The sequence below is a fragment of the Nannobrachium achirus genome (assembly GCF_963921795.1).
Source record: "Nannobrachium achirus genome assembly, chromosome: 18".
Classification (NCBI taxonomy): Eukaryota; Metazoa; Chordata; class Actinopteri; order Myctophiformes; family Myctophidae; genus Nannobrachium; species Nannobrachium achirus.
In genome coordinates, this window is record NC_137825.1 from 42,923,211 (window position 1) to 42,948,882 (window position 25,672).

Genomic DNA, 25,672 nt, shown 5'->3' on the forward strand with positions numbered 1-25,672 from the left:
AGTGAGAAAACAATGTTGCACATTAACCTCGTCATCTGGGGACCCCCCAAAATAGTTTGGGGACCCCCTTGGGGATCCCGACCCACAGGTTGAGAACCACTGCCCTAGAACGCTGGTGATAAAGGGGAGAGGGATTTTAAAAGAAGGATGTAAGAGACTGAGGGATGCTTCGAAAAGCTGGTGGAACGATTGGAAGGAGGCCACATCAACTGAAAGAGTGTCCGAATCCGCTGCATGGCAAACAGAAGGACACAGTGCCCTTGTCAATTTGAGTTGGAGGTCTTCAAATAGTATGTTTACAAACAGGCGAGCTGAACCAAAGTGCTGCACAAGGTTAAAACACAGGTAATTCAAATCATCAAAGCAAAAGGAAAACAATTCATTAAAAAGAAGGGGAAAAAATTATAATAATCAAAACAACAAAACAAGGGAGACAGTTTATAAAACCATGTAGAAGAAAAAAAAGTATTGGAAAGTTAAAAGCAAGTTGGGTAAACTCAATGCGAGAAGATGCAATTAAATGCAATTAAAAGCCAGGGAAAACAGATGGGTTTTAAGCAGGGCTTTGACAGATTCCAACCCCAATACAGCTCACTCGTCACTGTGGTTACAGGAAGGAACGATCTGTGTTTATGTATGTTTCCATCTACCTGTTTGCTATTTCTCTATCTCTATCTCTCTCTCTCTCTCTCTCTCTCTCTCTCTCTCTCTCTCTCTCTCTCTCTCTCCGATCTTCCCTACATCTCTCCACTGCATGTGTGTACAGTTTGTTTACTAGGTGGTTAAAAGCACGGCACAAATGTTATAGAGGGTTTGTAAATCACTGCTTTGTCTGTTTTGTTCCAGGCCGATTCCACACATGAGAGAGTGGTGAAGAAAGAACAAGGAGAGAAACTGGCCAAGGTGAGTTTGGCTCACCTTGGCCAAACGCGCGCGCGCACGCACGCACGCACGCACGCACGCACGCACGCACGCACGCACGCACGCACGCACACACACACACACACACACACACACACACACACACACACACACACACACACACACACACACACACACACACACACACACACAGATACACTTGTGCAAGCACAGGGCAAACATCCACAAATCGATGTGCACAGACAGATACAGCATGCACACACATACGGTACACACAGCTTGGTGTACACGCACACGTACACACACACACACACACACACACACACACACACACACACACACACACACACACACACACACACACACACACACACACACACACACTCACACACACACACAAATACGAACGCATTGACACTTACCTTGAATTTACGGCACCGTCGATGTTCCCACTCTGTCAAGTGCCACCCTATAGTGCTGGCTGTTAGACTGTGTGTTAATTACTCTTCCACAGAGGCACATAATGTTGTTATTGTTTTGGAATAAATGAGGTGAGCCTGGTAACTCAATGTTCCACCTGGCTTCACTCAGATGAACTCAGTAAGGGTAAAACATGAATAAACAAATGGCCAGAGACTCACAGGGCAAGACATGAGGGACCACCAACCAGGGCTTTAACGACTTGTGATTTTTGGAAGTCGACTCGACTCAGTAAAAAGTTGAGTTGAAGTCGACTTTATTGTTTGATGACGTCATCACACTGTGCGTGAACGGGGGGACAAAACCCGAAACCCTGTGCTTAATTCCATTGAAAAAATGGATCGAATCATTCTTTCCTTGACAATAAGCAATCCTACGGTTTGAATGCTGTACACACGTACCTGTACACATGGAGCAAAAATAATTATGAAAAAATATGTTTTTAGTTAGTTTTCTTGTTTTTTTCGACTTTCCCTGGTGGGAGTCAACTTGTGTAATGAAGTCGACTGAGTCGACTTGTCGACTTTTTGGTTAATGCCTGTGTGCGCGTCCGTCCCTCCTCTCTGGAGCCATCAATTTCTCTGGTGGGAGTCAACTTGTGTAATGAAGTCGACTGAGTCGACTTGTCGACTTTTTGGTTAACGCCCTACCACCAACACGTACTTGGACATGTACAAAGTATACAACATAACACACAGCAATGTGGACACTGGACACAAGTGTAAAGTATGATGCAATTGGTGCGCGCACACATATCGTCGTTGTCAGGTGGAAACCTTGTATGACCAAAACTGTTTGTTTTGTATTTATCATTTTTAAAATGATTTAAACTAGTGCGAGGCGTTGTGTGCTTGTAGATTGGCTGTTTTCACTACTTTTGTGCGATGGCCATATGATGAAGCAGTGCTTTACTTACAAATTTGAAACTTGGAGATACGAGGTTTCTGCCCGACAGTGATGATTTGCACGCACACACACACACACGCACACGCTCACACGCACACACACAATGTGAACACACCTTGACTCAACCATTAACGTAGACAAACAAATATAGAAATATATTGAATGTGGGGTGCACAAACACGCACACATACCTCTCTTGTCTCTCTGTCTTTGAGCAGGAGTTTGGCGTGCCCTTCATGGAGACGAGTGCTAAATCTGGACTGAATGTGGAGCTGGCCTTCACTGGTGTAGCCAAGTGAGTCACACATGTCCACACACACACATATAAACACACCCACACACACACACACCCACCAACACTCACACATTAGTTTTTACCAGAAACTGCAACGAAAGGATTCATACAACCCATGTTCAATTCTGGTCGTTTCACGTTAAAATAAAATTTGACTCATCTTACCCCCTCACTCTTTCTCTCCTCTCACTCTCTCACACGCTTTCATCTCGCCTTTACTCATTCCACTCTTCTCTCTCTCTCTCTCTCGTGCACGCGCTCGCAGGGAGCTGAAACACAGGACCATGAAGGAGCCAGATGAGCCAAAGTTCCAGCTGCAGGAGTATGTTGACAGAGAGATGCAGACAGCTGGTTGCTGCCGCTTATAGAGTGTCAGTGTGTGTGTGTGTGTGTGTGTGTGTGTGTGTGTGTGTGTGTGTGTGTGTGTGTGTGTGTGTGTGTGTGTGTGTGTGTGTGTGTGTGTGTGTGTGTGAGGGAGTGAGTGAGTGAGTGTTAGGCCCATGCTGGACATTAGACACGCTCCCTTGGAGTCTGTAATGATTTGTAGTGAGTGTTGGCTGTGAACACGTTTCCAAAATCAGCAGTATCTGTTGTTTTTCCATCAGCAGTGACACACCCGACATACACTCCCCTCTAACCCACCTTCCTTCTGCAACTGTGAATGTAATACCCCCCCCCCCCCGAGTTACACATAAACACACACACACACACACACACACACACACACACACACACACACACACACACACACACACACACACACACACACTTATACTAACTACTATCATGTGAGTAGCCTACTTTTGAATGATTCCAATTGCAATTGCTACTAGTATATCCTATAACCTCTAACTCTAACTGTTACTGTACAAAGGATACGACATCCAACATGAGACCACCACCATAATTGTTATTGAGATTATCATTATAAACTCAACTCTGTACCACCGCAGTAGTCAGAGGAAATCCAGCGTTATTAATATGGTTGCTATAGGCGGCACACTGTTGTTCTCGGGTCTGAGAATTCTTTGCCAGCAAAGCTTTTTCACAGCTGTTTGTTAACCTTTGCGCAACAGCAAAGTGAAGCTTTTGGTCATGCTTCACACACTGTTGTCACTGTTGTCATGCTTCACATCGCAATATATAATATAAATGGTAAGATGGAATTCAGTCCCAGTAGATTCCTCGCGACTTCCGTCAATGCAACCTCACTTGCAATTTTTCAGAATTGCAGCTTTTCTAGTATTATTATCATTAATTTAATTCTGTACAACCGCAGAAGTCAGCATATTGGATCTTTAGACTCAGCACCCATCAACATGAAGGATTCAAGAGACCATGTAATAAGTAATATAATAGCAATATCTTTGAAATACTATCGCCATCTTTGTGAAGTGAGTACCAGCTAAATGTCCTCAATTTCTGTAATTGAATTAATCTTTCTACCCCTGTGAGGACATTTGGTTCCTACAAAGATAAAAACATGTAGGCCTACTCTATAATCACACACACACACGCACGCACGCACGCACGCGCGCGCGCACACACACACACACACCTAAGTGGTGTTGTTTCGCTCTTCACAACGTCTTCACCACTCACAACCTTTTCCCGTCACTGTGCAATATTCCATGAATGTATGCGATGTACATATTTTAAATAAGATGTTACTCTTGTGGTTTGCACCTTTGTACATGTCTCTGTCGTGTCATTGCCAAAGCTTGGTGACAGAAACATAAAAAAGTAAACAAAAGTAAAGTAAATGATTTTGAAATGATTAGATCTTAATTATAGCAAAAGATAAAACCTCTGCTCTCATTCGAGGCCTCAGCAGGTGACATGTTCTGCTGAGTAAAAGATACTGTGGTAAGTGTTAATTATATAGCTACTGTATGCAAATGTGTTAAAACTCTCTGATAATCTGTAAAATATTGTAGTGCAGTTGGATAGTTAGTGATGTAGGCTAATTGTTGAGGATTTGTACAGATTGAGGGAAGAGGTTGAATATTTTGTCACCCCAGAACCTAACCTCTTTTTGTAAAGCAGGTAAGTGTCATCAATTCGACATTTTAATTTAGCTATGTTGAAATAGGCAGAAGTGAGAATAATGCTGCAGGAGTCAACTTCAATGTCTGTGATGGTTTTGGAAGTGGGCATCTTAATTATTGCCCTCAACACAAAAGGACAAAGACAAAGTGTGTAATCCTAATTCTGTCAAATTCATTGGCAAACCCAGACTTAAAGATTCTTGCAGTTATTTCTGCCCTGTGGAATCTTTTCAAAACTGTGGTGGTTAGATGTTGTATCGATGAGTAATGATGATGAAAACGTGTATTTTATTTTTCATGGGGAATATGATTCATATTGATTTGAAGTATTTAAATATTAAGTATCCTTTATTAGTAATTACTTGTTAACTTATTATACTCTGTATCGTCTCTTATGAGTCATTTGTAATGTAATAAATCTCTAGCATTCACAATAAAGAATTAAAAAATGTACTGAGCTGTCAATTACCCAGTTCATAGATGGTTCAACAGTGCCACTCAGTGGCAACTGTTGGTCATCGCAATATGGAAAGTGACCAACAGCTGTGACCCGCTCACTGTGTGAACTTACTGAAGTACACATTGTACAAAAGAAATTACTGAACTTTTATAGCTGTAGTCAAAGTCCCCATTTTACATTATATTGCATTTACACTGCAGTGGTACGACACTGTAGTTTGTCTTTAATAGTATACTCTAAACTTTTAACACTAATGTTCCTTAGTCTTCCTTTTTTAAAGACGTCATAGAAAAATGTAGGCTACAGTACTTAACTAGGTTGGCCACATCTGGATTTAGAGCAAATATACCTCCAAATTCCAAGTCTTTAATGGCTGTTCTCAATCCATTCCACTTTGCCACTCTCGTCGTCATCATGTAGTGAGGTCACCATCGCCTGCTGGATTCTATTAAGTGCCATGTGCTTCTTTCTCAATAGCTCTGCCATGTTTTGACCAATCATCATCAATATACAGTATATATATGCCCATGCAGGTGAAAATTAAGTGCCCATGTCCACAAACAGGGCAATGGACAGTGGACACACCACACGTTTAAATTAAACATTTTTTAAGTGGAATTAAGGAAAGTCATACTGTAGCATTACATATGTGTAATGGGATAGTCCCTGTGACCTAATTATGGTCCATTTAGCAGCAGAGGACAGTAAATATCTATTCTTACACTTTCTACACTTACACATTTCTTAAATGAAGGCCACTATTAATTTATTGGCATGTTTACAAAATATGATACAATTACAATGGAATTCCAGTGTACAAAGACCCAAAAGTCATAAAGAAAGAGTAAGGATCCCTATGCAGTTAAAAGAAATAATGGAAAATGTTTCACAATTTTCAAGTATTGAAAGATATGGGAATTGGAAAACATAAAAACACAAAAGATGAATTTTGCTCCCAAAGATTTTTGACTCACTGTCCCTCACTGAGATATTAGCAGCCTTTGATCGACATGGCTTTTTTGCTATTCATATTGTCTAGCCAATGTCAGTGTACCTTACACTGAACAGTGACCTAAATCCTGAGGTTAAAAATAATCTGCATTTATAGAGCAACCTTTTCCAAAATGCTATTCACGTCTTCATTCACACCGATGGAGGCAGCCATGCAAGGCACCAACATGCTCATCAGGAGAATTTAGGGGGGTCTTGGCCCAAAGACACTACAACATGATGCCAGGAGGAATTGGGGGTCCATCCGGAAACCTTCCAATTCCCACATACCCGCTCTACATCCCGAGCTATGGCTGCACCTACATGTTCCAAGACTGGAAGGGTAGGGAATTAAAAAATTTAGGAACCAGTGGATATCGATGATGTGTAAGTGGAGGCGGGTTCAAAGTAGATCTCTGACGAGGCCGTTGTCTCCTCTTAAGTGTTGTTCCTGGGCTGTCACACTGGCTGTAGTCTTTCCTTCAGATAAAAATCAATCAATTACATGTTAAAATGTGTTAACACTACAAGAAGGTAAGATGGTACATGCAAGGACTTTGACTTATAGATATCTCCTCTGTACATATGCGTGAGGAGTGAGGACCACGATAGAAATATATCTGACTTTATCGTGTCATCCTCTAGAAAGAATACAAGAGTCTGTTTTTTAAAATTGTCAAATCAAACCAATGTATAAAAGTATGTAGTAAAAGGCTTCATGAGTTGACTCACGTGTGTTTGACTCAAAAGGAATGTTGTGCTGTGTGAGGAGTGAGTGCAGTCTCTCAATTTCCTCCCTCTGTTTCCGGAAGTCCTACATGTACACTTGTACAGTCAAAATTATAGTATACTAAACTGGGCACAATATAGTCATATTGTCCACAATGCACTCACAATGAAACACATTCACTAGACATGTTGTGAATATAGTATACAGTATATCGTCGTTGTCGGGTGAAAACCTTGTATGTCCAAAACCGTTGCTTTTGCATTTATAATTTTAAAAATGATTCAAACTAGTGAAAACAGCCGATCTACAAGCACACAACGCCTCGCAATGCGAGGCGTTGTGTGCTTGTAGATCCGCTGTTTTCACTACTTTTGTGTGACGGCCTTGTATGATGAAGCAGGGCTTTACTTTGCGAAAGAACGTACACATTTGAAACTTGGAGATACGAGGTTTCCACCCGACAACGACGATATATAAAGAGAGAAATAATATATATGCATACCTCTGTGCATTTCTGTAAAGAATCATGCGTTTCTGAAAGGGCAGTGATATCCAGCTTCACTTTCACTTTTTTGCTTTTCAGGAATCCAGCCTCCTCAAAAACGTCCCTCAAAAGAGTATTGTAACCCTGCAGTAAATATACAACATGTGTCACTTAACATTTGTTAAGCCTCATATCGGATTCGGTATTTATCGGTATTACTGCTACTCTTTAAAATATGGAGCTCGGATATTGTGATGAGCACACAAATCTCTCAAGCGTAAACACTGTTCACTGATAAGCTCTACATCACTGGTGTGATTACTGAGTGCCATTTGAACTTCTTGACAGAGATAAACACACACATACACCTCAGAGTGACACTCCAGTCTCTAATGTCAAGACCACACTGCCACTTACCTGCTCGGTGATAAGCCCCTCATATAATGCCTGTTCTGATTCATCCCATTCCTTTTGCAGCTTCTCAGGTAGGGTAGGATATACTGGAGGACGGAACAAAATCAATCAGACAGGAGCAGCATCATGGCTAATTTATGACTTGCTAAAAACATGTTGTGTTACATGCCAGTGCTACTCGACAAACATTATGTATTGTCAACTGAAAGAAGTACTTGTGGACACTTTTTAGGTACATTAATACTGTATTAAGCAGCATTAGCAGAATTTGTTGTAGCAGAGTAGTATAGAGCCCTGGGAAACCCTGATAAAATATTTTGTTCTAATACTGAAAAATTTAACTTTTTTTCTCCTAAAATGCGTAATTCTTGTCAAGCATCATGTTGCACGGATGCCTTCTAAAAAGCAACTGTGGTTTTCCTTGGTGGTGTCTTACCTAAAAGAGAATGCGGATGGCAAACGAGTGGGGTCTCAAACGTAAGAGAGTACACACAAGTACTGGGCTCTGATACTTGGGCAAGCTTGCTGCTCACACCACACTTTAGGATAACCTACACAAACATGACAACAACAAGCTGATTAGAGGAGCATTGAGTCCCACTCACACTCTCTCTCACACACACACACACACACACACACACACACACACACACACACACACACACACACACACACACACATACAGAGTACAAAGTACATGATGGGTAATGTTTATGGGTATCCAGAAATATCTCATTCTGTAGATATTAAAGTAATACTATTTTACAATCCTTTTCTTGAATACATCCTCCTCAAAGTTTGCTATCCAATGTGCTTGATTACATATTTAACTTACCCTTGTATCATAGAGGGACCTCGATACTACTTAACAAAAAGCCTGAAACATTCAGTATGTCGACAACTCACCAACCTTTGTTTGCCTACTTTTACTTCCACATGCATCTCCTTCTCTCATCCACATGCCTGTGAAAGTGTTGTTTTCTATCTCCCATTCGTGCCAGATTCTATAGGGAATACAGAAGACGCTGGTATTGTCAAATAAATTCTGCTTAATGTCACATATATTTTTGACAAAAAAAATCCAAAATTGCTACAAATAAAACAAAATTAGATAAAGCAATGTGAAAATAGTCAAGAATGATTCGGTAAATAACATTTCTCAGACACTTACCCCAATATCCCACTATAGGCGTTCCATCGGAATGACTGCTCATGTTGGGTGATGTTATGGAATGGACAAAATTCATACTTATACCTGTGGAAATAATTGACAAAGTCCCTATTATGACAGATTCGCATGAATTAACTCCAAGATCTGAAATGCAGTCATAACATCAGATAAAACCCATCACCTTCTCCCAGAAAAAGTATGCTAAGTTCAGTAGCCTTGTAGATCTCAGCAGCAACAGAAAGTGCAAAAAGCAAATAAACACTAAAGGGAAAAACATTACAATAAACGAATACTTACGTTGACTCTATGAAACTGAAGCACTTTCCAGCCAGACGATGGAGATGTGTTGGGCCTTGAAGGGAGCATTATAATTAAATTATATCAAGAAAGGTTAAATGATTATGAGACATTAAAGAATGAGACAACAGAGTCATTTATTTCCAAGACACTATCATTTGACTATCCTTCCAAATCTAGATAATGTGACTGCATATATTTTTACCCATTCTCTCGAGACATATAGTCTGTAGCTGGAGCTACTTCAAAGGAAGAGGTACAGACCGAGTGGGCGTTCCCCTTTCTTTGACGATGGCTTGCCAGATTGATTTTTACCTGACACAGGAGAAGGAGTCGCTCTAGGCTGTAGTCTGCTCCCTTGAGCCAAAAATGGATTGTTTATCCTAAACAAATAAGAAATCAATTTTTAAAACTACTTTAAAGGTGTTGTTCCTGAAGAAACAGGGTCTTGACGCACGACGGACAAATATATAGTTCCAATTGTCCCACTATCATGAAAAGCAGTGACAGAAGCAAAGTCAATTTAGATGAACGTGGCATTAATATTTTCTTACCCGAATGTGTTGGGCTCCTCGACTATCTTCATTTTCCCCGCGAACGCGTTGATCACTGCATCAAGAAAAAACAGCAAAATTCGACAAGTGAGAAATGTTTCACAAAACCGTTGCCTAAAATACCCGGTACAACGTTATTACACCATCATCCCAACTGACAGCACGTTGCTTACCGAGAAGAAACAAACATACCATCCATGGCCTTATTATATACAACATTCTATTAGATATATACCACTGAATTAAACCCAACGAAAGTTGATCAGATTTGTCTAGAACCTAAGCTATGTATGATATCATTCTTCTATATTTCCTTCCTGCTACAGATGTCAGAAGACACAAGTCACCTGATCAAAACAAGGTTTGGACATGCGTAGTGCTGCGTGTTCGTGTTTAGATCCCATAATCCAGAGGAACACACACCGTGCGATTGGCTAGTTGGTTGTCAGGCAACCGTTTGATGCAAAGAGCAACTGTTGCCTGACAACGAACTACGACTATAGCCAATCACAAGGTGAACATTCGTCAATTTGGGCAATGGGATGGAGACTATCACATGTAGCATAAGAGCATAACAAATTGCAGTAGTAGTAGTAGTAGACTTGTCACCGTTGATAGCTTTACTTTAATCAAAGTTGCCACTCAGGTATAGTTGTCAAAAGGACACTTTGTTAGAATTTAAAATGCTAAAATGTACAAGGGAAAGTTAGATTATACTGTACTGTATTAGTCTTCTTTTAACGTTTGCCAAGCAAGGATATTGTGTTGTAAACAATTTTGTGCATCCATGTTCTACCTGTAGTTGACTGTGCAACATGCCGGGGCGAAAGAAACAGGGGAGATCATGTGAGCGTCATGACAACAAGGGCAAAGACAGACGGCACAAAATGAAGGGGAAATCTTTAGATGCCTTCACAGAAGAGATGCATACTGCATTAGAAGGTAAAGCTTTACACTGGATGGCATCGCTGTAAATAATATGTATGATTCGTTGTATGGATATGGGAAGAGTGGGCTGTGTGACTGTGCAGAATGTCTGTGATCTTGTTTCAAAAGTTTCAAATATACTTGTGAAACTTTTGTGCTACAAAAGTTAGAGATTGGAATCTGGCAAAATGACGTTGTTCAAGTTCAACCTGATAGTTGCCCCTCTGTTTTTCAGCAAGTCTCCATCCAGAGGAAGGAATGGAGGCTGTTGGTGTTAAACTACCATGTCCACTTGCCATGTGGGAGTTGGGCCACTGTGACCCAAAGCGTTGCACGGGCAGAAAGTTGGTACGCAAGGGGTTTGTACGAAACCTGCGCTTAAACCAGAGATTCAACGGCCTTATACTGAGTCCCATGGGCACAAAGTATGTGACACCAGCAGACAGGTGTGTATGGGTTACTTACCCACTTACATGATGCATCAGCAGCAGCATCCATCAATATGTACATGCATTGAATACAGCTTGAAGTGTTTTACAAGCAGCACTGGGACATATTAGGAATGGGTTGTATAAAGGCTTTTTATTAAGCAAATGGGGAAAAACATAGCAGCACAGCTCCTATCTATTCTATCCATGTTGTTATGGCTATTCTTTTTAATATAATTGATGTTTCAGGCAACGCCATAAATTCTGGGGCAGTGCCTAATCTGAGGCATACAAATCAAGTTGCATGGACAATTGTCGAAACAGATTCCTAGAAGAAATGTCAAATGTATTTACAGTTGTGTCTTTTCAAAACTATACATACATGCAGTTTGATTTAATCATTGTGCAATCCTAAATGAAACAAAATCCTGATAGTAGTTATTTTTGTTGCCATTTCATGCACAGACAGATAGTGGCACAGAATGGACTGGCAGTCATTGATTGTTCCTGGGCCAAACTTGAGGAGACTCCCTTCAATAAGATGATTGGATCACATCCAAGGTTGCTGCCCTACCTTGTAGCAGCAAATCCAGTAAACTATGGCAAACCTTGCAAGTTATCATGTGTTGAAGCATTCGCTGCCACATTCTGCATTGTAGGTAAGGTTTTGGACTTACCGCCACCACTAATACTTAACACTACTTTTCTGTCTTAATAATTAGATTCACTCAATTCAAATGCAGCAGAACATATTAACAAGATACTGGAAAATGTAATTTATGTATATATTGTATGTATATATATAATATTGCATATAACATAATATACATTCGCAACTTAGTCAGAATGTCCAATTAGCCAATGATCATGCTGGTGGTTATGATTGTCTATGGCAGTGAAAACCCATGTCTCCCTTTTTTCTTTTCTTTTTAGGTTTTCAGGACCTGGCGTTAATCCTGCTCAGTAAATTCAAGTGGGGCAAGGGGTTCTTGGAGCTCAATAAAGATCTGCTGGAACGCTATGCTGTCTGCCAGTCAGAGGAAGAGCTGCTCTCTGCAGAGAAAGAATTTCTAAGTGCTCCTAAAGAGGAGTCAGAGTTTGGTAAGAGGCAAATGATCTGATAATATGTGATGTGAGAGGCATAGATAAAAACAATTACATGGAGGATTATTGGCAATTTCTCCCAGAAATGTTGAGTAACTGGCACAGAACTCTGACTCCTGGTGCCGACAAACATTTAGACTATCCAGAAGGCTGGTTTTCTGGAAGGCTGGATAGCTGAAACATATGTCCTTTCTACTCTAAAAGACATGGAGAAGAAATGACAATAAAAAGGTTTTTGTGTGAAACCCATTACTTTTGTAATATGATCCCAGAAATGTTCCACATGATTGCCTAGTTTAGAAAATGTGACAATATTTTGAGTATTAAATAAAGTAATTTACCCATTGGTCCAGTTTCTTGGCGGATCAGTTGTCTGAATGGTTGTGTGAATGTTTCTCATACATTGTTAAGTCTTTCCAAAAAGGCAGTATATGCTATTTACTATGAAGACATTTTTTGCTTTAATGAATGTTAATTATCTCTTGTTTACAGATCCATTTGATGTAGACTCGGGAAGAGAATGTATGAATCTCAACAGACCACAACGGTGAGACTTGAAACAGAACCATCTGTCATGTTAATGTAGATTTGTAGGACTTGCACATTATTTGACTGCTATTGAATTCAGGAACTGCACTACTTCCTATTATCAAACATATTATATGAAAGGTTTAGTGTGTAATATTTAAACATAAAATGCTGTGTTTATTTAGGTTTGCTCAAGATGAGGATTCCAGTGAGGAAGAAGCTTCGGATGATGATGATGATGATGAAGCAGGGGCGAAAGCAACAGAAAGTGACAATGAGTCCCAAAACTCAGATTGTGATAATGAGAAAGAATTAAAACTGTCATCACACTAAAGAATAGTGTGAAAACAGGCCTCTTTAATACATATTGAGATGAATTAACCTATTGGACATACTCTGTGACCTTGTATAAAGTTTTGATAGAATATGAAACATAAGTGTTACAATGTTATATCGGTCAGCACTGACCAAATAAACGTAAAAGACAATGCTTGTACCGGTATATCATTTTAGGGGTATGTTGAAATACATGGTGTGATGTTGTTGGCAGACATCTGAACAACTTGTTGTTAAATCAGTTTTGAGCCTTGAATTAATATTTTTATAGGCATGTAATATAAAATTGTCTTGTTCAGAATCAGATCTCATTTGAAAAGCACAAAAAGGAGACTGTCTAGTGAACATGAAAGTCTACTACTTTATTTGAATATCAAATGTTGCCGTTTCTATTTTTAGAGTACATTTCAGGTTTTATTTTAAATACATATTTATTGCGACTGTAGGTCGCACATCATGTCTCCATCCGTCCGTCCGTGTACGTTTTTTTTACGGTCTATAGGTTTGACACTCAGACATCACTGTGATGTCAGGGGAACCACACTAACAGAATCCCTTTTTATCCCTTTATATGGAGATGATGTCATCAATATTAAGCCCATATTTAAAAGGACTTCATATGGGAATGCCCATATATGGAGGAAGACAGACCATATCTGTGTGGCTGGTTCTACAGACAGGGATCTCCATATATGGGCATAAAAGGGATTGTATGTATGATGTCAGATGTCATAGAACTGAGTAGCCTAAGCATGATGTTTGGAGTCTCACAGCATATCTCCTTATAGCATATAGCAGCATATATACTATAAACATCACTGGCCAGATGTCCAAGACATGGCGCGACCTTGCCTGAGGTTGCTTGTCGCCCTTAGGCGTCTTACTGGTAATTCATTATTTTTTAAGTACATCCCAAAGATGAAGTATAAAAAATTAAAATTAAAACCATAACCTTTCGGAGCCACACGTCCACTAAATATCTGCAATACATTTGAAAGGTTTTTTACATATTTTATTTTGAAAACCTAACTATGTACATATTTAAATCAAATTGTTTTAGAAATATAAAGGGAGCGTAATAAACCACCTATTTTTGTGAATATAAATATATAGCCAGAATCTATGTACATTTTATATGATCGATGAAATGAAGTTGAGTTTTAGGTTGTAAATGTGGCGAGGGGGCGGTTACAAGCGGGATACATACAGGGGGACTCTCCTCCTAGAATAGATATTAAGGATTAGTCGGTGACGTCAAAACTAAGCGTCAATGGACAGTTCCTCGGGCTCGTGGGACGTTATTTTAATTAATTAATTTGTACAACAAACCCACCGTAACTGCGCCATCGTCACGCTACCATTGAATTTATACAATCAGTTACTTGTGAGCCCCTCGTTAACTAGTTGAACATACTGCGAGTCTTCAAAAGTGTCGCTCAATGACGTCACCAACTTAACCTCGTTGTCTGTGTTGTACTCTCCTATCCTCTCCTGTCTTTGCGGTAACATTGTTGTGGAACGACGTCACAGCTCGAAAATGAAGGCGCAGAGGCAGCCATTACTGGAGCTTCTGTAATTATTTTATTCCAAATAAATACTCGCGGAAAACTTCCATGGCAAGAGCCACAAGTCAGATAGTAAGTATTGCAGCTCTGATACGAATGTGAACTCGAAGCCGGTGCTTGAGGTGTGCAGTGTGGCGGCGGTTTAACAACAAATCGTTCTATGGTCGGGCCTTCCATTTGAACAGCGGTGCTAGTAGCCACACAGATCATCTAACGTTATGACGTGCTAACGGAACGTTAGCATGCTGCTAACCTGGCTAGTATGGTTTAACATCACACCAATATGGATTTGTTCAGCGTTTGAACCAGTCGAGTATCATCATTGTGTGCTTAACTTGTTGCTGCCAGTGTTGTTGCTGTTTGGTAGGGTGTATTTACGGGTTGTGTTGATCTACTACTACCTGCTAGCTGGTGTTGACGCGTTAGGTTAGCTAGCTAGGTTCGCGCTTTCTCACTATGCTTTATATATTTCAAGCTAGCTAACGTTAACGCTAGCTAGTTAGGTTGTAACGTTGGATACCAGCCGGGTGACTTTTGGACGTTGGCAATCAACGTTATTACCTTCAGCTAATGCATGCATACCTGACTTATAAACGACAGTTAGTTGGCTTCTTGGTTACCTGGTCAGCTAAGCCTTGGCTATAATAGTTAAAGCTAAGTTTGTAACTTGCTGTCAATGATGGCCGGCATCATTCGATCAGACAGCAGTAGCATTAGCTTACTAGCTAGCACATAAACTTTACCGGGGCCTGATGTTATAAGAGTACTCATTATGCTACGTACATGAGCACTCATATTAAGTAAAGTTTACCCTAGATATACACCACTACTAATTCATTGGCGAATCAGCTGCCATAAGAACAGCTAGAATGCGTCCATTAAAGTGTACATAGGTAGCTAAATGGCCACACCTTGGAGCACTCATCTCTACTGCTGATTGATTTGAATAAGCAGAGTCAACACATCAATTAAGCTAATAGTTATCCAAATATCTTTGGCTAGTGAAGCAACCTTTTTAATTTTTTGTTTTAAATTGGTATGGTTGGCCAGGAAGTAAGGATAGTGAGATGGCCTCTTAACTGCTCATTTGCAAGTACACCAAGTTGATTATTTAAGCCTTGAAATACCATACAGATGTCTTATCATGTTTATATTCTTTATGTCCATTTAGTCCTCATTGTTATGCCCATTAGGTGGTGTGTGTGAAAACGCCAGTCACATACAAGTGTTAGAACTTGGTCTTCTCTCAGCCATAGCTTGAGGGTGAGCCTGTCGATAACAGTAGCATCTCGTTCAGTGGGCCTTTTACAGCAGTATTATAAATGATAGTCACTTAAGTCCATCCAGTTTATGGTGTGCCACTGAGGTTATGTATTTGCTGTAGTGAACGATTGAGCCTTGCACCCTGACACAATGTAGCAGCCCTCTGGTCGTAGTTACTCAACTCAAACATGGGCCAGACTGGTTTGTGTGGTATAAGTGTAACCAATCGCTGATCTATATGAGTCTGGCTACTTCCTCCTTATTTTGTGTCAGCATTGACACTACCAATTGGCACAACCATCTTGTACTTGTATCCATCTCTTTCTGAGCCCACAGAGAGGAGAGCAATTGTCACCTAAATGAAAATGAATGTAGTATTTCAGTAGTGTGCCATTTTCTGAAGGTCATGATTGTAATATTGAGATATGTGGACACTACTTGTCTGAAGTTAATACATTGTTTAATTACAATATTCATATTTAACAATGAACCTAACATAAGGAGTGGACACAACTTTTTGTCCACTTGCTACACAAGAAAAAGACACCTAGATCATCGTGCTGAATGCTTTCCTTCCTCCTTGTTCCAGTATGATGTTGTTCCTATTCAGTCCAGCGTTGTCATCTGTTCCTGCCCACATCCATCAATGGTAAGAAATCAGCCTGACTCCTGCTCGCCACTTGCTATCCCGGGCGCAAGTAGCAGCCACTGTCCCAGCATGGAGGGCCCAGCCTCGGAGGCCCGGACACAGGCACCAGTCCAGGCTTCTCAGCCACGCAAGAAGAGGCCAGAGGACTTCAAATTCGGCAAGATACTGGGAGAGGGCTCCTTCTCCACCGTACGTAGCCTACATTCCATTAGGCTTATGAATTAGCCCTGGATAGATGTTGTTACACGCTAGCATTCTTTGTGGTCAAGATACTTCAGTGACTCATCTCCAATTCATTTGAGGTGAATTGATCAGGAAGTGCCTGAGAGTCCCTAGATGTGCTCTCTAAGTAAAGACTGACAATGTATGTCATGTGATGTATTCTGCTTATTTGCTTTCTAAGGTTGTCCTGGCAAGAGAGCAGTCAACGGGGAAAGAATATGCAAGTGAGTAACACTTTACACAGTTATACTTTGAAGTTGCATTGTGTGATAGTTATGATTGTCACGCAAGGTTTGGAATAACTGTGCTGTGTGAAGATTTAATTGAGACATAATTCAGGCCTGTTGTGCACACACTGACTGTCCATATTGTTATTCTTCCCTTAATTCTAAAGCATGTTATCAGAATCTGGCCTAGTTCTGAGCTTCCGCTAAATCTTTGGGCTGTCCTTCCCGAGCTCATGCCAATTTCTTTCCTAACACCTAGGGCAGGCACCACCTGTGGTGGTTCAGTATCTGCTCACCCCTTCCATACCTGTGCAGTCCTACTAATGCATTATGGGCATTTTTCGAGTGCAAGATGACATCAAACTGCACTTTGGCTAAATGGCTGATACAATGATCTGTATCATTTAAGCCCTATATACTTTGTTGTATGACGAATAATGAAAATTGCCATTCCACAAGTTCACAAGGCATCATAAAGTGTTGTGAGCTTATAGAGTGGCTCTTTGAAAATGTAATAAACTTGGGCGATGCTCTTTGGGAATGCATGCCCCTCCGGTTATGCAATACCTGTTGTACACCTTGTCACTCCCTCGGTTCCTCAGTGGTACACAGTACACCAAGTTTGAAGTTTATTTGTCAGACTATTCTCGAAATATGCAGGACACACACACACACACACACACAGATTCCGTACATTCATAGATGGATTTAATGACATGAGAAATGTACCAGGTTAAATGCTAGATACATTTAAACTAACTACCGTTTTAATATGATAACAAACTAAAACGGCATCCTAGTATCCATGTTTTCTTTTTTTTTTTTTTTTTTTCTGGCTCTGGCTGCTGTAGACTGTTGGTGCACACTTGATTGAGAACCTACATATAGTGTTGAATACCTGTTTTATAAAATAAATCCCTGTTGCTCTGCCTGTGCTTATTACTGTGTTGTCATTTTGCTCTTGTTTTTCAGTTAAAATATTGGAGAAACGGCATATTATGAAGGAGAACAAAGCCCAGTACGTGAAAAGAGAAAGGGATTTGATGTCAAATCTAGATCACCCTTTCTTTGTCAAACTCTACTTTACGTTTCAAGATGATGAGAAGTTGTGTATCCTTGAACAATTGTTTGTGTTGTGACATTAGATATGAATGTTGTGTTGAATTATTATACTGTCAGATTCTCATCCAACCCTACTCTTGTAGGGTTGGCTGTACTACTAAAGCCTAACTTATACTTTGCTGTATAGTGGTGTGACTATGCCAGTCACACCACAAAAAAAGCCGATCAACAAGTTCACAATATATATCACATCTGTGACGCGTTGTGAGAGCGATTTTCAGCATGTGCAGGAGTATGAGGGCGGATTCACACTGTGTCAGATTCATTCGAATTGTACCCGAATACGATTGCCTGGTCCCCGCTGGCCAGCATTCACACTGGCCAAGATTATTCCATACCCGAGTACACTTCATTCAACTGTAATGGTATTTATGTGCCTCACAGGGGTGCTGTGGACTATGGGGCTTTGGGAGATGGAGAATGTCATATCACGAAGAAGTCACTTGTCTGAGTTTAGAGCGAATAATAAAGTTTGATTGTGTTCCTGACGTTATCTTGAGTTGTAATAACAGAACATCTATACACAACCAAAGCAGTGTGCGCTGACTGTCTTTGAAACATCGCAATGTAATGTCGCCTGAAACATCGCAATTTAATGTCGTCTGTAATCATCGTGTAACAGTGACGTCATTAGTGCATCCTTGGTATCTTACGAGTGACATCACAGACCAATCCTTATTTTTATACTAGCAGTTGCGCCCGCTATACATGACTCCTTTGTTTATGCCTTTTTCACTCGTGCTTATCAAAGACTAGTGGGATTATCATTTCTTGTCAACATTCATGTAGAACTATCAGAAGGTATAACCCAGGTAAAATAATGTGTTATAAACATATATAAAGCTTTCCACTTCCTTCTTTGGGTACGGATGGCTTCACGTTGCAGTGTACCGTTCCTGAGTAGGCGAGTACGCATCAAACCGACCCCAAACTACCTCCTCAGGCGATCTCGGGTACGGTGATCCGCTACAGGGAATGGTACGCAGCGTTCACACTAACACCACATCTGCCGCGTACCCGGGACCATAGTGTGAATACGCCCTCTATTAACCATTACTCACTCCAGATTGGTCTGTATTCATTTATAATAACATATGTTAAATATTATTGCTACTACTACCATTGTCAGAACAATATTAAAACGCACTGTTTCCATATGTTACTTTACCAGACTTATTTTTGTTGCAGTTAATGCTCTGATCTTTTGCCTTTTCCTTAACAAACCTGTCCCAGATTTTGGTCTTAGCTACGCTAAGAATGGGGAGCTTCTGAAATACATTCGCAAAATTGGTTCTTTTGATGAGACATGTACTAGATTCTACTCTGCCGAAATAGTTTGTGCTCTAGAATATTTGCATGATAAGGGGATAATACACAGGTAAGATCATCTGTTTTAATAGCTGTCCATTCATAATGTTTTTGTTCATTTGAAAAGTGTGGTACATTATAGGCGGCATGTGAAATGAGAAAACATCTAATACAATGTGTTAATGCTCATTAATTGCTATTTTTAGGAGAATAATTCTTTGTTGGTATACTAATATACAGCTCCTCATATCTTTCACTGCCACCACCTTTTCATTACAGAGACCTAAAACCTGAGAATATTCTTCTGAATGAAGATATGCACGTCCAGATTACAGATTTTGGAACTGCAAAACAATTGTCATCAGACAGCAAACAAGGTACGGTTAGGCCTGTGCTGGTATGGAATTTGTATTGCTGCTGTGAAAAATCCACATGGATCCCCACAAATAAGAAATATTATTGACTTGTCCCATTGCTGTTATGCATAGTCAAGCAGTTATCACTGTCAGGTTTAAGTACCCATGTCTTTTCAGAGTGGTGCTACTGGAAGAATAATTGATTGTTCCATTACTGCATTTCAGTTCTAAAGCCTGATTTATACTTGCTCGTACAATGTAGACACCAAAAATAGCTGATCTACAAGCTCACAATTTCTCCTTGTACGTTGGCACCTAGAGTCACTAACCACATCCATGTAGTTATGATTTTATTAATCGGATACACAAAATAAAATATTAGCCCATCCCCTTTGCGTGAAGCTGAATTGACTTCTCCCTAAAAACCCTTGAACATAGGATGGATCATTGAAGACGATGTTAACAAATGAATGATTGTTTTAACCCATTAAGACCTGATGACGATTATACAAATGCCTTCTAAATCAGTAGTTTTAAATCAGACTTCAAAACTGTTCAAACAATGCAGATGAGCTTGTATATTTACAATCTTTGAATAGCCAACGTAAAAATCTTAATGCAGACAGATCTTTTCCTGAGTTTAATGGATTAATGGTAAGTTTAAATTTCATATTACACACCATATGTACTCTTCTAACAAAAAGAGCTCAACCCAATGAACCAAGCATAACGAAAACTTTATCCACTTAATGAACAACCAAAAAAATACATGTTGTAGAAAATGTAGATCATCAATGCTGTTGTTGTCCTTATATGCACTGGCCACATGGAGTGCCAGATGTTATAGGCTCATTAAAGATATCGGTGAATCTGTACCATATGTGCTTACTTTTGACATTTTTACATTTTCCATGTAATATAAAGTTGATTTCATTTCCTTAACCATTTTTGTCATTGTTTGACAGCAAGAGCAAACTCCTTTGTTGGAACGGCACAGTATGTGTCTCCAGAGCTTCTGACTGAGAAATCGGCCTGCAAGAGGTAATGGGGTCCCCCCACTAGATTACATGTACCAATACATAGGATGATTCCTGGTGATGAAGGACTATGTAGCCACCTGGCTTTAAAAAAAACATTTATTGACATAGGGACTTTGCGATATTGGCTTTAAAGGGATATTTCACTTAAAAAAAACTTTTGGTAATTTTATCGTCTAATCAGGCTTTTATGAACACCCTGAACAGTTTTTAATTAGCTTGATTCAATATTTAGATATTCGATGTAAATGTTACCATGGGCCTCTCCCCACACACACCTATTGTAACTTCAAACTTCATTTTTACCATGATAGATTCATTAAAAAAACACATTATTTTTCTGGTGACTCATATTACCCTCCTAAATGAAAAAGGTTATTGAAAAAACACAGCCTGCTCACGTATTAGGAGGGTATTATGAGTTACCAGAAAAATAATGTGTGTTTTAAATGAATCTATCATGGTTAAAATGGAGTTTGAAGTTAGAAAGCCCATAAGGTGTTTCCCTGTTGAAAGTGGAATATCCCTTTAAATTGATAGTTTTATTAATCACCTGTCCCCCTTTTCTTAAGCTCTGATCTCTGGGCCTTGGGATGTATAATCTATCAGTTGGTGGCTGGTCTACCACCATTCAGAGCTGGGTAAGTACACATTCTCATCCTCAAGTGTTAATTTTCAGTGTTGACTCCCAAGACCTGTGGTCCACCCCAGTAGTGTTTTAGCAGGTAACTGTTTTGTCGTCTTTTGCTGCTGTTACTTAACATGCTTTGTGTTTGTCAGAAATGAATACCTAATATTCCAGAAGATAATAAAGCTGGAGTATGAATTTCCGGAGAAATTCTTCCCTAAAGCCAAGGATCTTGTCAAACAGCTTTTGGTATGTCATGGCTTCATTCAGTCATTAAAATTACCTCTTTGGAATACAAGAATATCAAATATCAGTTTCATACAGTTGTCAGCTTTATTGGGTTGAAGGTTATATTGGGGTCAGTATTTGTTCTAGATCCAAGGCAATGTGAGGTTAATAATTTCTTCTCCATCTTGCAGTCTTTAGACCCATCCACACGGATGGGCTGTGAAGAGATGGGAGGGTACGATCCTCTGAGAGGACACCCCTTCTTCGAGACCATCTCCTGGAGTGATCTGCACTTACAGATAGCCCCTAAGCTCACACCTTATCTGCCAGCCATGTCTGAGGATGACGAAGACTGCTATGGAAATGTGAGACATGTTCTTTTACCAATTACCTGTTCAGGTTGTGTTTGACCATTTTAAACTACACCAGGCATTTTAAGTGTTTTTCAATACTCTCAATAAGCAACTATTCCATGATTGTTTGTCTAAAAGCAAGATACAGCACATAATTCGTGTGCCAAATAATGACATTGATAATACAAATGTACTAACTTTCACCTGGCCCATTTATTGTATGCAATTAATCATCCAGCCCTATACACTAATGATCTCTTCCTCAGTATGACGACCTACTGAGCCAGTTCAGCAGTATGCAGGTGGCCCCTTCGAGCTCGTCCCACTCCCTGTCAGCGCCCGAATCCATTCCCCCCCAGAGGTCCAGCAGTAACATTGAGCAGTACATCCATGATCTGGACAACAACTCTTTTGAGCTGGACCTGCAGTTCTCTGAGGAGGAGAAACAGCTGCTGCTGGACAAACAGACCACTGGAAACCCCTGGTAGGTGCCTCTCCCCTGTCAGCCTGTTGATGTATCTGTGTATGCCTTATATAGAGCTCTGGTGAGGATTTCCCCTTAAAGAAAGGCAGATGTGAATGAGATCTTGTAGTGTGATTACATTGTTTAGCGGATTATGGAAATATTTCTCTATTAATTGGTGATATAACTGGCATAGGACTCAAAAGTGGAAAACATATCAATGGTGTACATAACTGGCCTTTGCTCTTGTGCAGGCACCAGTTTGTTGAGAATAACCTGATCCTGAAAATGGGCCCAGTGGATAAACGGAAGGTACGTAGATCCTAGTTTGAATATCAGAATATTCTCTTTAATCCAGTCTTTGTAAGAACTGAAACATGTCACTCAGCTCGCTGGAGTTTTGCTGACAAGTCAACACCTGTGTTTTTACGGGAAATTTTACCCAATTCATTCAACAAAAAGAAGCAGATTCCAGATCTGTTCTCGTGGCATTGCTGACTGCTTGTGTATTAGAAATGAAGGGAAATTCCCTGCTTTTTGAGGGAACTCTCTTGTGCACTAGCCCCCTCTGTTGGTGATCTGATTTCTTAACAATTCTGGTACTCCACTGCAGGGCCTGTTTGCTCGGCGGAGACAGCTGCTCCTCACTGAGGGCCCACATCTGTACTATGTGGACCCTGTCAATAAGGTCCTAAAGGGTGAGATTCCTTGGTCCCTAGAACTGCGCCCCGAGGCCAAGAACTTCAAGACCTTCTTTGTTCACACGGTAAATTAAGATCATTTATTTATTTTCATCAAATGTGTGGATACCAACCACTGTTCATTATCTTACATATTTTGGATAGTTAAAGTTTTTGTTTTTTTCCTTGTTGTAGCCCAATCGAACATACTATTTGATGGACCCCAGCGGAAATGCTGACAAATGGTGTAAGAAGATCCAGGAAGTGTGGAGAAAGATCTATCAAAGGCACCAAAATCCTGGCCTATAGGAAAGCATTTCTTTCCATTGGCCACTCCTTCCTCTTAGCTCTGAGGCCAATCACTGAGCAGAGTAACACCCTCTTTAGTGCCCTTCATCACCGCAATGTAAACAAACTCTTTTAGAGAAGCTGGCATCTAGACCTTGTTTGTTTTCCTGCGCAGAACCATGGGAAGAAATACAACATTGGATTCAGGGTTGCTTTGCTTGTTCTTTGTGCTCGCTGTGAGGCTTCTATTGCTTTTTTCCATGTGTGGATGATGAGACTGCTACCATGCACATCTGCTTCTTGTACATTCTGCAGGGGAAAGAGAAGGGCGGGCTCGTCTGTAGAATAACGCAGGCATAGGTTCCACTAGGACCATCTCAAACGCAAGGACTGGTTTCCTGCTTTGATGACACCATTTAAACACAATCCAGCTTCCCTGAACCGGAGCCTATCCTGACACAGTATCTTACTTAGACCATATTGTAATCCTACATTGTACATGTATGGCTTACTCCGAACCCATTTCTATGTACTCCATAGTCACAACAGATTCCATAACCTGTTCAGTGTCATACCTGTAACTTAACTCAAGCACTATATTTCTGTCAGAGCCCACTTGTTTCCATACTATGGGATTTTGAGTTTTCTAGGCTCTTGGTACTTGACATACTGCTGTCCAGTTTAGGGTCTCAATATTACAGAGCAGAGTGCTGGTCTATACTGAGAAATTGGTCTGAATCAATCTGTGTTTTTAGTGCGAGACAGTTACTGAGAATATATTTCTAATAGGGAGCGGGTGAACATGCCACTAGCTTGTACTCTTATCATGACTTGCTTAGCTTTCCTGCACGGCCAGTTTTGTAGCTCAGCCTTGTCCACTTTTCTCTCCTAGGGCACTGGAGATAGTTTATTCAAGTTAAAAGGTGGGTATTTTTGACTGCATTGGCAACCATGGATAATATTATTGGATGATTTGGCTGTTCTGAACCATTCACTGGCTATTTCTTTGTGGTGTGAATGCTTACATTTATTTTTGGTGGGATTGTCAGCTCATCTTCAGTATGTCCTGTTTGAAAACAAAATCTGATGCTGACCACCCCATGTTGAACAGGAAAGCATCAATGGAGAGATAATATACTATCATTCTTGGAAGCAATCACAGTAAAGCTGTAGGCCCGGGACAAGTTGGCAGGACTGTGTCGTTGGGTTCTCAATGTTCATTGGGAGTGCCCCATGTTTTTGTTTTTCTGTTTTTGTTTTTCCTCACCCGACACCTGGCCCAATAGAAATTAAGCAATTGATTTAACTTTTGCTCTTTTTGTTTAAGAAAGATATATTATTGTAATACTTTTAATTTTGACATATTACCTTAAGGTCCTCAAAAGGATTCTTCCTCCAGCTGTCAGTGTGTGCAGTGTGTGACTGGAGCAAGTGAATAGCCTCCTCCGGCCCTGGGGCCCAGGGGCTCTTCGCGGTTGGATGTCAGTTAAAAGGATATCTATCTGATCCAAATAACAGGTGAAATTGCTGTATCTGTCTCTAAAGTTGAGGAAACGCTCAAAAAGGTGTTTGCTTCTCTCGCTAGAAAAAGAAATTCGAATCAACTTGGCGGCAGTCGGTTACATTGTGTATGAAACTCTACCTGGCTTGTAACCGACTAGAACTGTGATGTACAGACGATGTATTATTGAAATCTGAAGCAAGTAATGCAATGATATTAGGATACAGTTTTTGTATTTTTATTCTTGTATAAGGTTATTTGATGGCTATTGTTTAGCCTCTAGTTCATTCTGTGTTATTTAAATTCTAATATATGAATCATATTTGGATTGAAGTCATGTTCAGGGGCCATGTTGTGTATGTATTGAGATGTAAAGCCTTTGAATGTGAATAATTATTGTAAACTATAATATTTTACAGCTTTTTTCTTACTATATCATATACATTTTCTATTTGCTCAGTGATTTAATCATATTTCTGATAATTTAATGAATCTATTCATTCTCTCTCTGATTATTTGTGCGATAGGTCAGTAGATGTTGAATGATAAATTTTCCACTTAATGCTTGGTAGTCCAGTAATTAAAGCATGTAGGGATTTAGGCATACAAATAAAGCCATGTGTCCTGTCTTCTGTTGATAACCACAGTCAAGACACAAGCAGCAGCATTCACTGACAATGGCATCTACACGTTTGCAACATGTAAATAAAGTTCCAGACCATCATGAGTGTCTTATTTGTGTGATGTA

The 25,672-nt window shown here is 40.1% G+C and overlaps 4 protein-coding genes across 5 annotated transcripts in view; 3 read left to right on the forward strand and 1 right to left on the reverse strand.

Moving 5' to 3' along the window:
- The window catches only part of rab26 (RAB26, member RAS oncogene family), a gene marked incomplete at both ends in the record, with an annotated part of 94,197 nt that extends 91,266 nt beyond the window's left edge, over positions 1-2,931 (forward strand). The window contains 3 exons of the mRNA XM_080747443.1: positions 847-903; positions 2,487-2,563; positions 2,829-2,931. Coding sequence (XP_080603569.1) covers positions 847-903; positions 2,487-2,563; positions 2,829-2,931 — 237 coding nt within the window. The remainder of the gene's footprint in view (positions 1-846; positions 904-2,486; positions 2,564-2,828) is intronic.
- A 2,581-nt stretch (positions 2,932-5,512) lies between these two features.
- On the reverse strand, positions 5,513-10,032 carry gnptg (N-acetylglucosamine-1-phosphate transferase subunit gamma). Its single transcript, XM_080747784.1, has 11 exons — positions 9,885-10,032; positions 9,712-9,766; positions 9,473-9,540; positions 9,158-9,212; positions 8,861-8,944; positions 8,600-8,693; positions 8,126-8,240; positions 7,693-7,775; positions 7,294-7,419; positions 6,794-6,875; positions 5,513-6,541 (listed from the first exon to the last, which is right to left on the reverse strand). Exons 1-11 carry the CDS (start codon positions 9,928-9,930, stop codon positions 6,465-6,467), a joined length of 885 nt encoding a protein of 294 aa, XP_080603910.1. The 5' UTR covers positions 9,931-10,032; the 3' UTR covers positions 5,513-6,464.
- A 259-nt stretch (positions 10,033-10,291) lies between these two features.
- On the forward strand, positions 10,292-13,154 carry tsr3 (TSR3 ribosome maturation factor). Its single transcript, XM_080747783.1, has 7 exons — positions 10,292-10,357; positions 10,514-10,653; positions 10,874-11,084; positions 11,532-11,725; positions 12,000-12,167; positions 12,663-12,717; positions 12,884-13,154. Exons 2-7 carry the CDS (start codon positions 10,527-10,529, stop codon positions 13,029-13,031), a joined length of 903 nt encoding a protein of 300 aa, XP_080603909.1. The 5' UTR covers positions 10,292-10,357; positions 10,514-10,526; the 3' UTR covers positions 13,032-13,154.
- A 1,405-nt stretch (positions 13,155-14,559) lies between these two features.
- On the forward strand, positions 14,560-25,593 carry pdpk1b (3-phosphoinositide dependent protein kinase 1b). Of its 2 annotated transcripts, XM_080747774.1 has the most exons (14): positions 14,560-14,671; positions 16,452-16,700; positions 16,915-16,957; positions 17,933-18,070; positions 19,316-19,460; positions 19,670-19,767; positions 20,712-20,787; positions 21,356-21,424; positions 21,564-21,660; positions 21,831-22,004; positions 22,259-22,476; positions 22,710-22,767; positions 23,069-23,221; positions 23,331-25,593. In XM_080747774.1, exons 1-14 carry the CDS (start codon positions 14,648-14,650, stop codon positions 23,442-23,444), a joined length of 1,656 nt encoding a protein of 551 aa, XP_080603900.1. In that variant the 5' UTR covers positions 14,560-14,647; the 3' UTR covers positions 23,445-25,593. The 2 variants fall into 2 exon arrangements, with proteins under 2 accessions (XP_080603900.1, XP_080603901.1); XM_080747775.1 differs by lacking the exon at positions 19,316-19,460 and having other exon boundaries at positions 17,933-17,978.
- The last annotated feature ends 79 nt before the right edge of the window (positions 25,594-25,672 follow it).

What these genes read in the sequence shown, in the direction of transcription:
- gnptg (XM_080747784.1), bottom strand. Translation starts at nt 9,930, where the DNA reads ATGTTGTATATAATAAGGCCATGGATGGTATGTTTGTTTCTTCTCG. An exon ending in TTCAGTTTCATAGAGTCAAC is followed by an intron (nt 8,945 to 9,157) that starts GTAAGTATTCGT and finishes TTATTTCCACAG; the next exon opens with GTATAAGTATGAATTTTGTC. An exon ending in AGGGGCTTATCACCGAGCAG is followed by an intron (nt 7,420 to 7,692) that starts GTAAGTGGCAGT and finishes TATTTACTGCAG; the next exon opens with GGTTACAATACTCTTTTGAG.
- tsr3 (XM_080747783.1), top strand. Translation starts at nt 10,527, where the DNA reads ATGCCGGGGCGAAAGAAACAGGGGAGATCATGTGAGCGTCATGACAAC. An exon ending in GATGCATACTGCATTAGAAG is followed by an intron (nt 10,654 to 10,873) that starts GTAAAGCTTTAC and finishes TCTGTTTTTCAG; the next exon opens with CAAGTCTCCATCCAGAGGAA. An exon ending in AATCTCAACAGACCACAACG is followed by an intron (nt 12,718 to 12,883) that starts GTGAGACTTGAA and finishes GTGTTTATTTAG; the next exon opens with GTTTGCTCAAGATGAGGATT.
- pdpk1b (XM_080747774.1), top strand. Translation starts at nt 14,648, where the DNA reads ATGGCAAGAGCCACAAGTCAGATA. An exon ending in CAAGAGCCACAAGTCAGATA is followed by an intron (nt 14,672 to 16,451) that starts GTAAGTATTGCA and finishes TCCTTGTTCCAG; the next exon opens with TATGATGTTGTTCCTATTCA. An exon ending in GAGAAATCGGCCTGCAAGAG is followed by an intron (nt 20,788 to 21,355) that starts GTAATGGGGTCC and finishes CCTTTTCTTAAG; the next exon opens with CTCTGATCTCTGGGCCTTGG.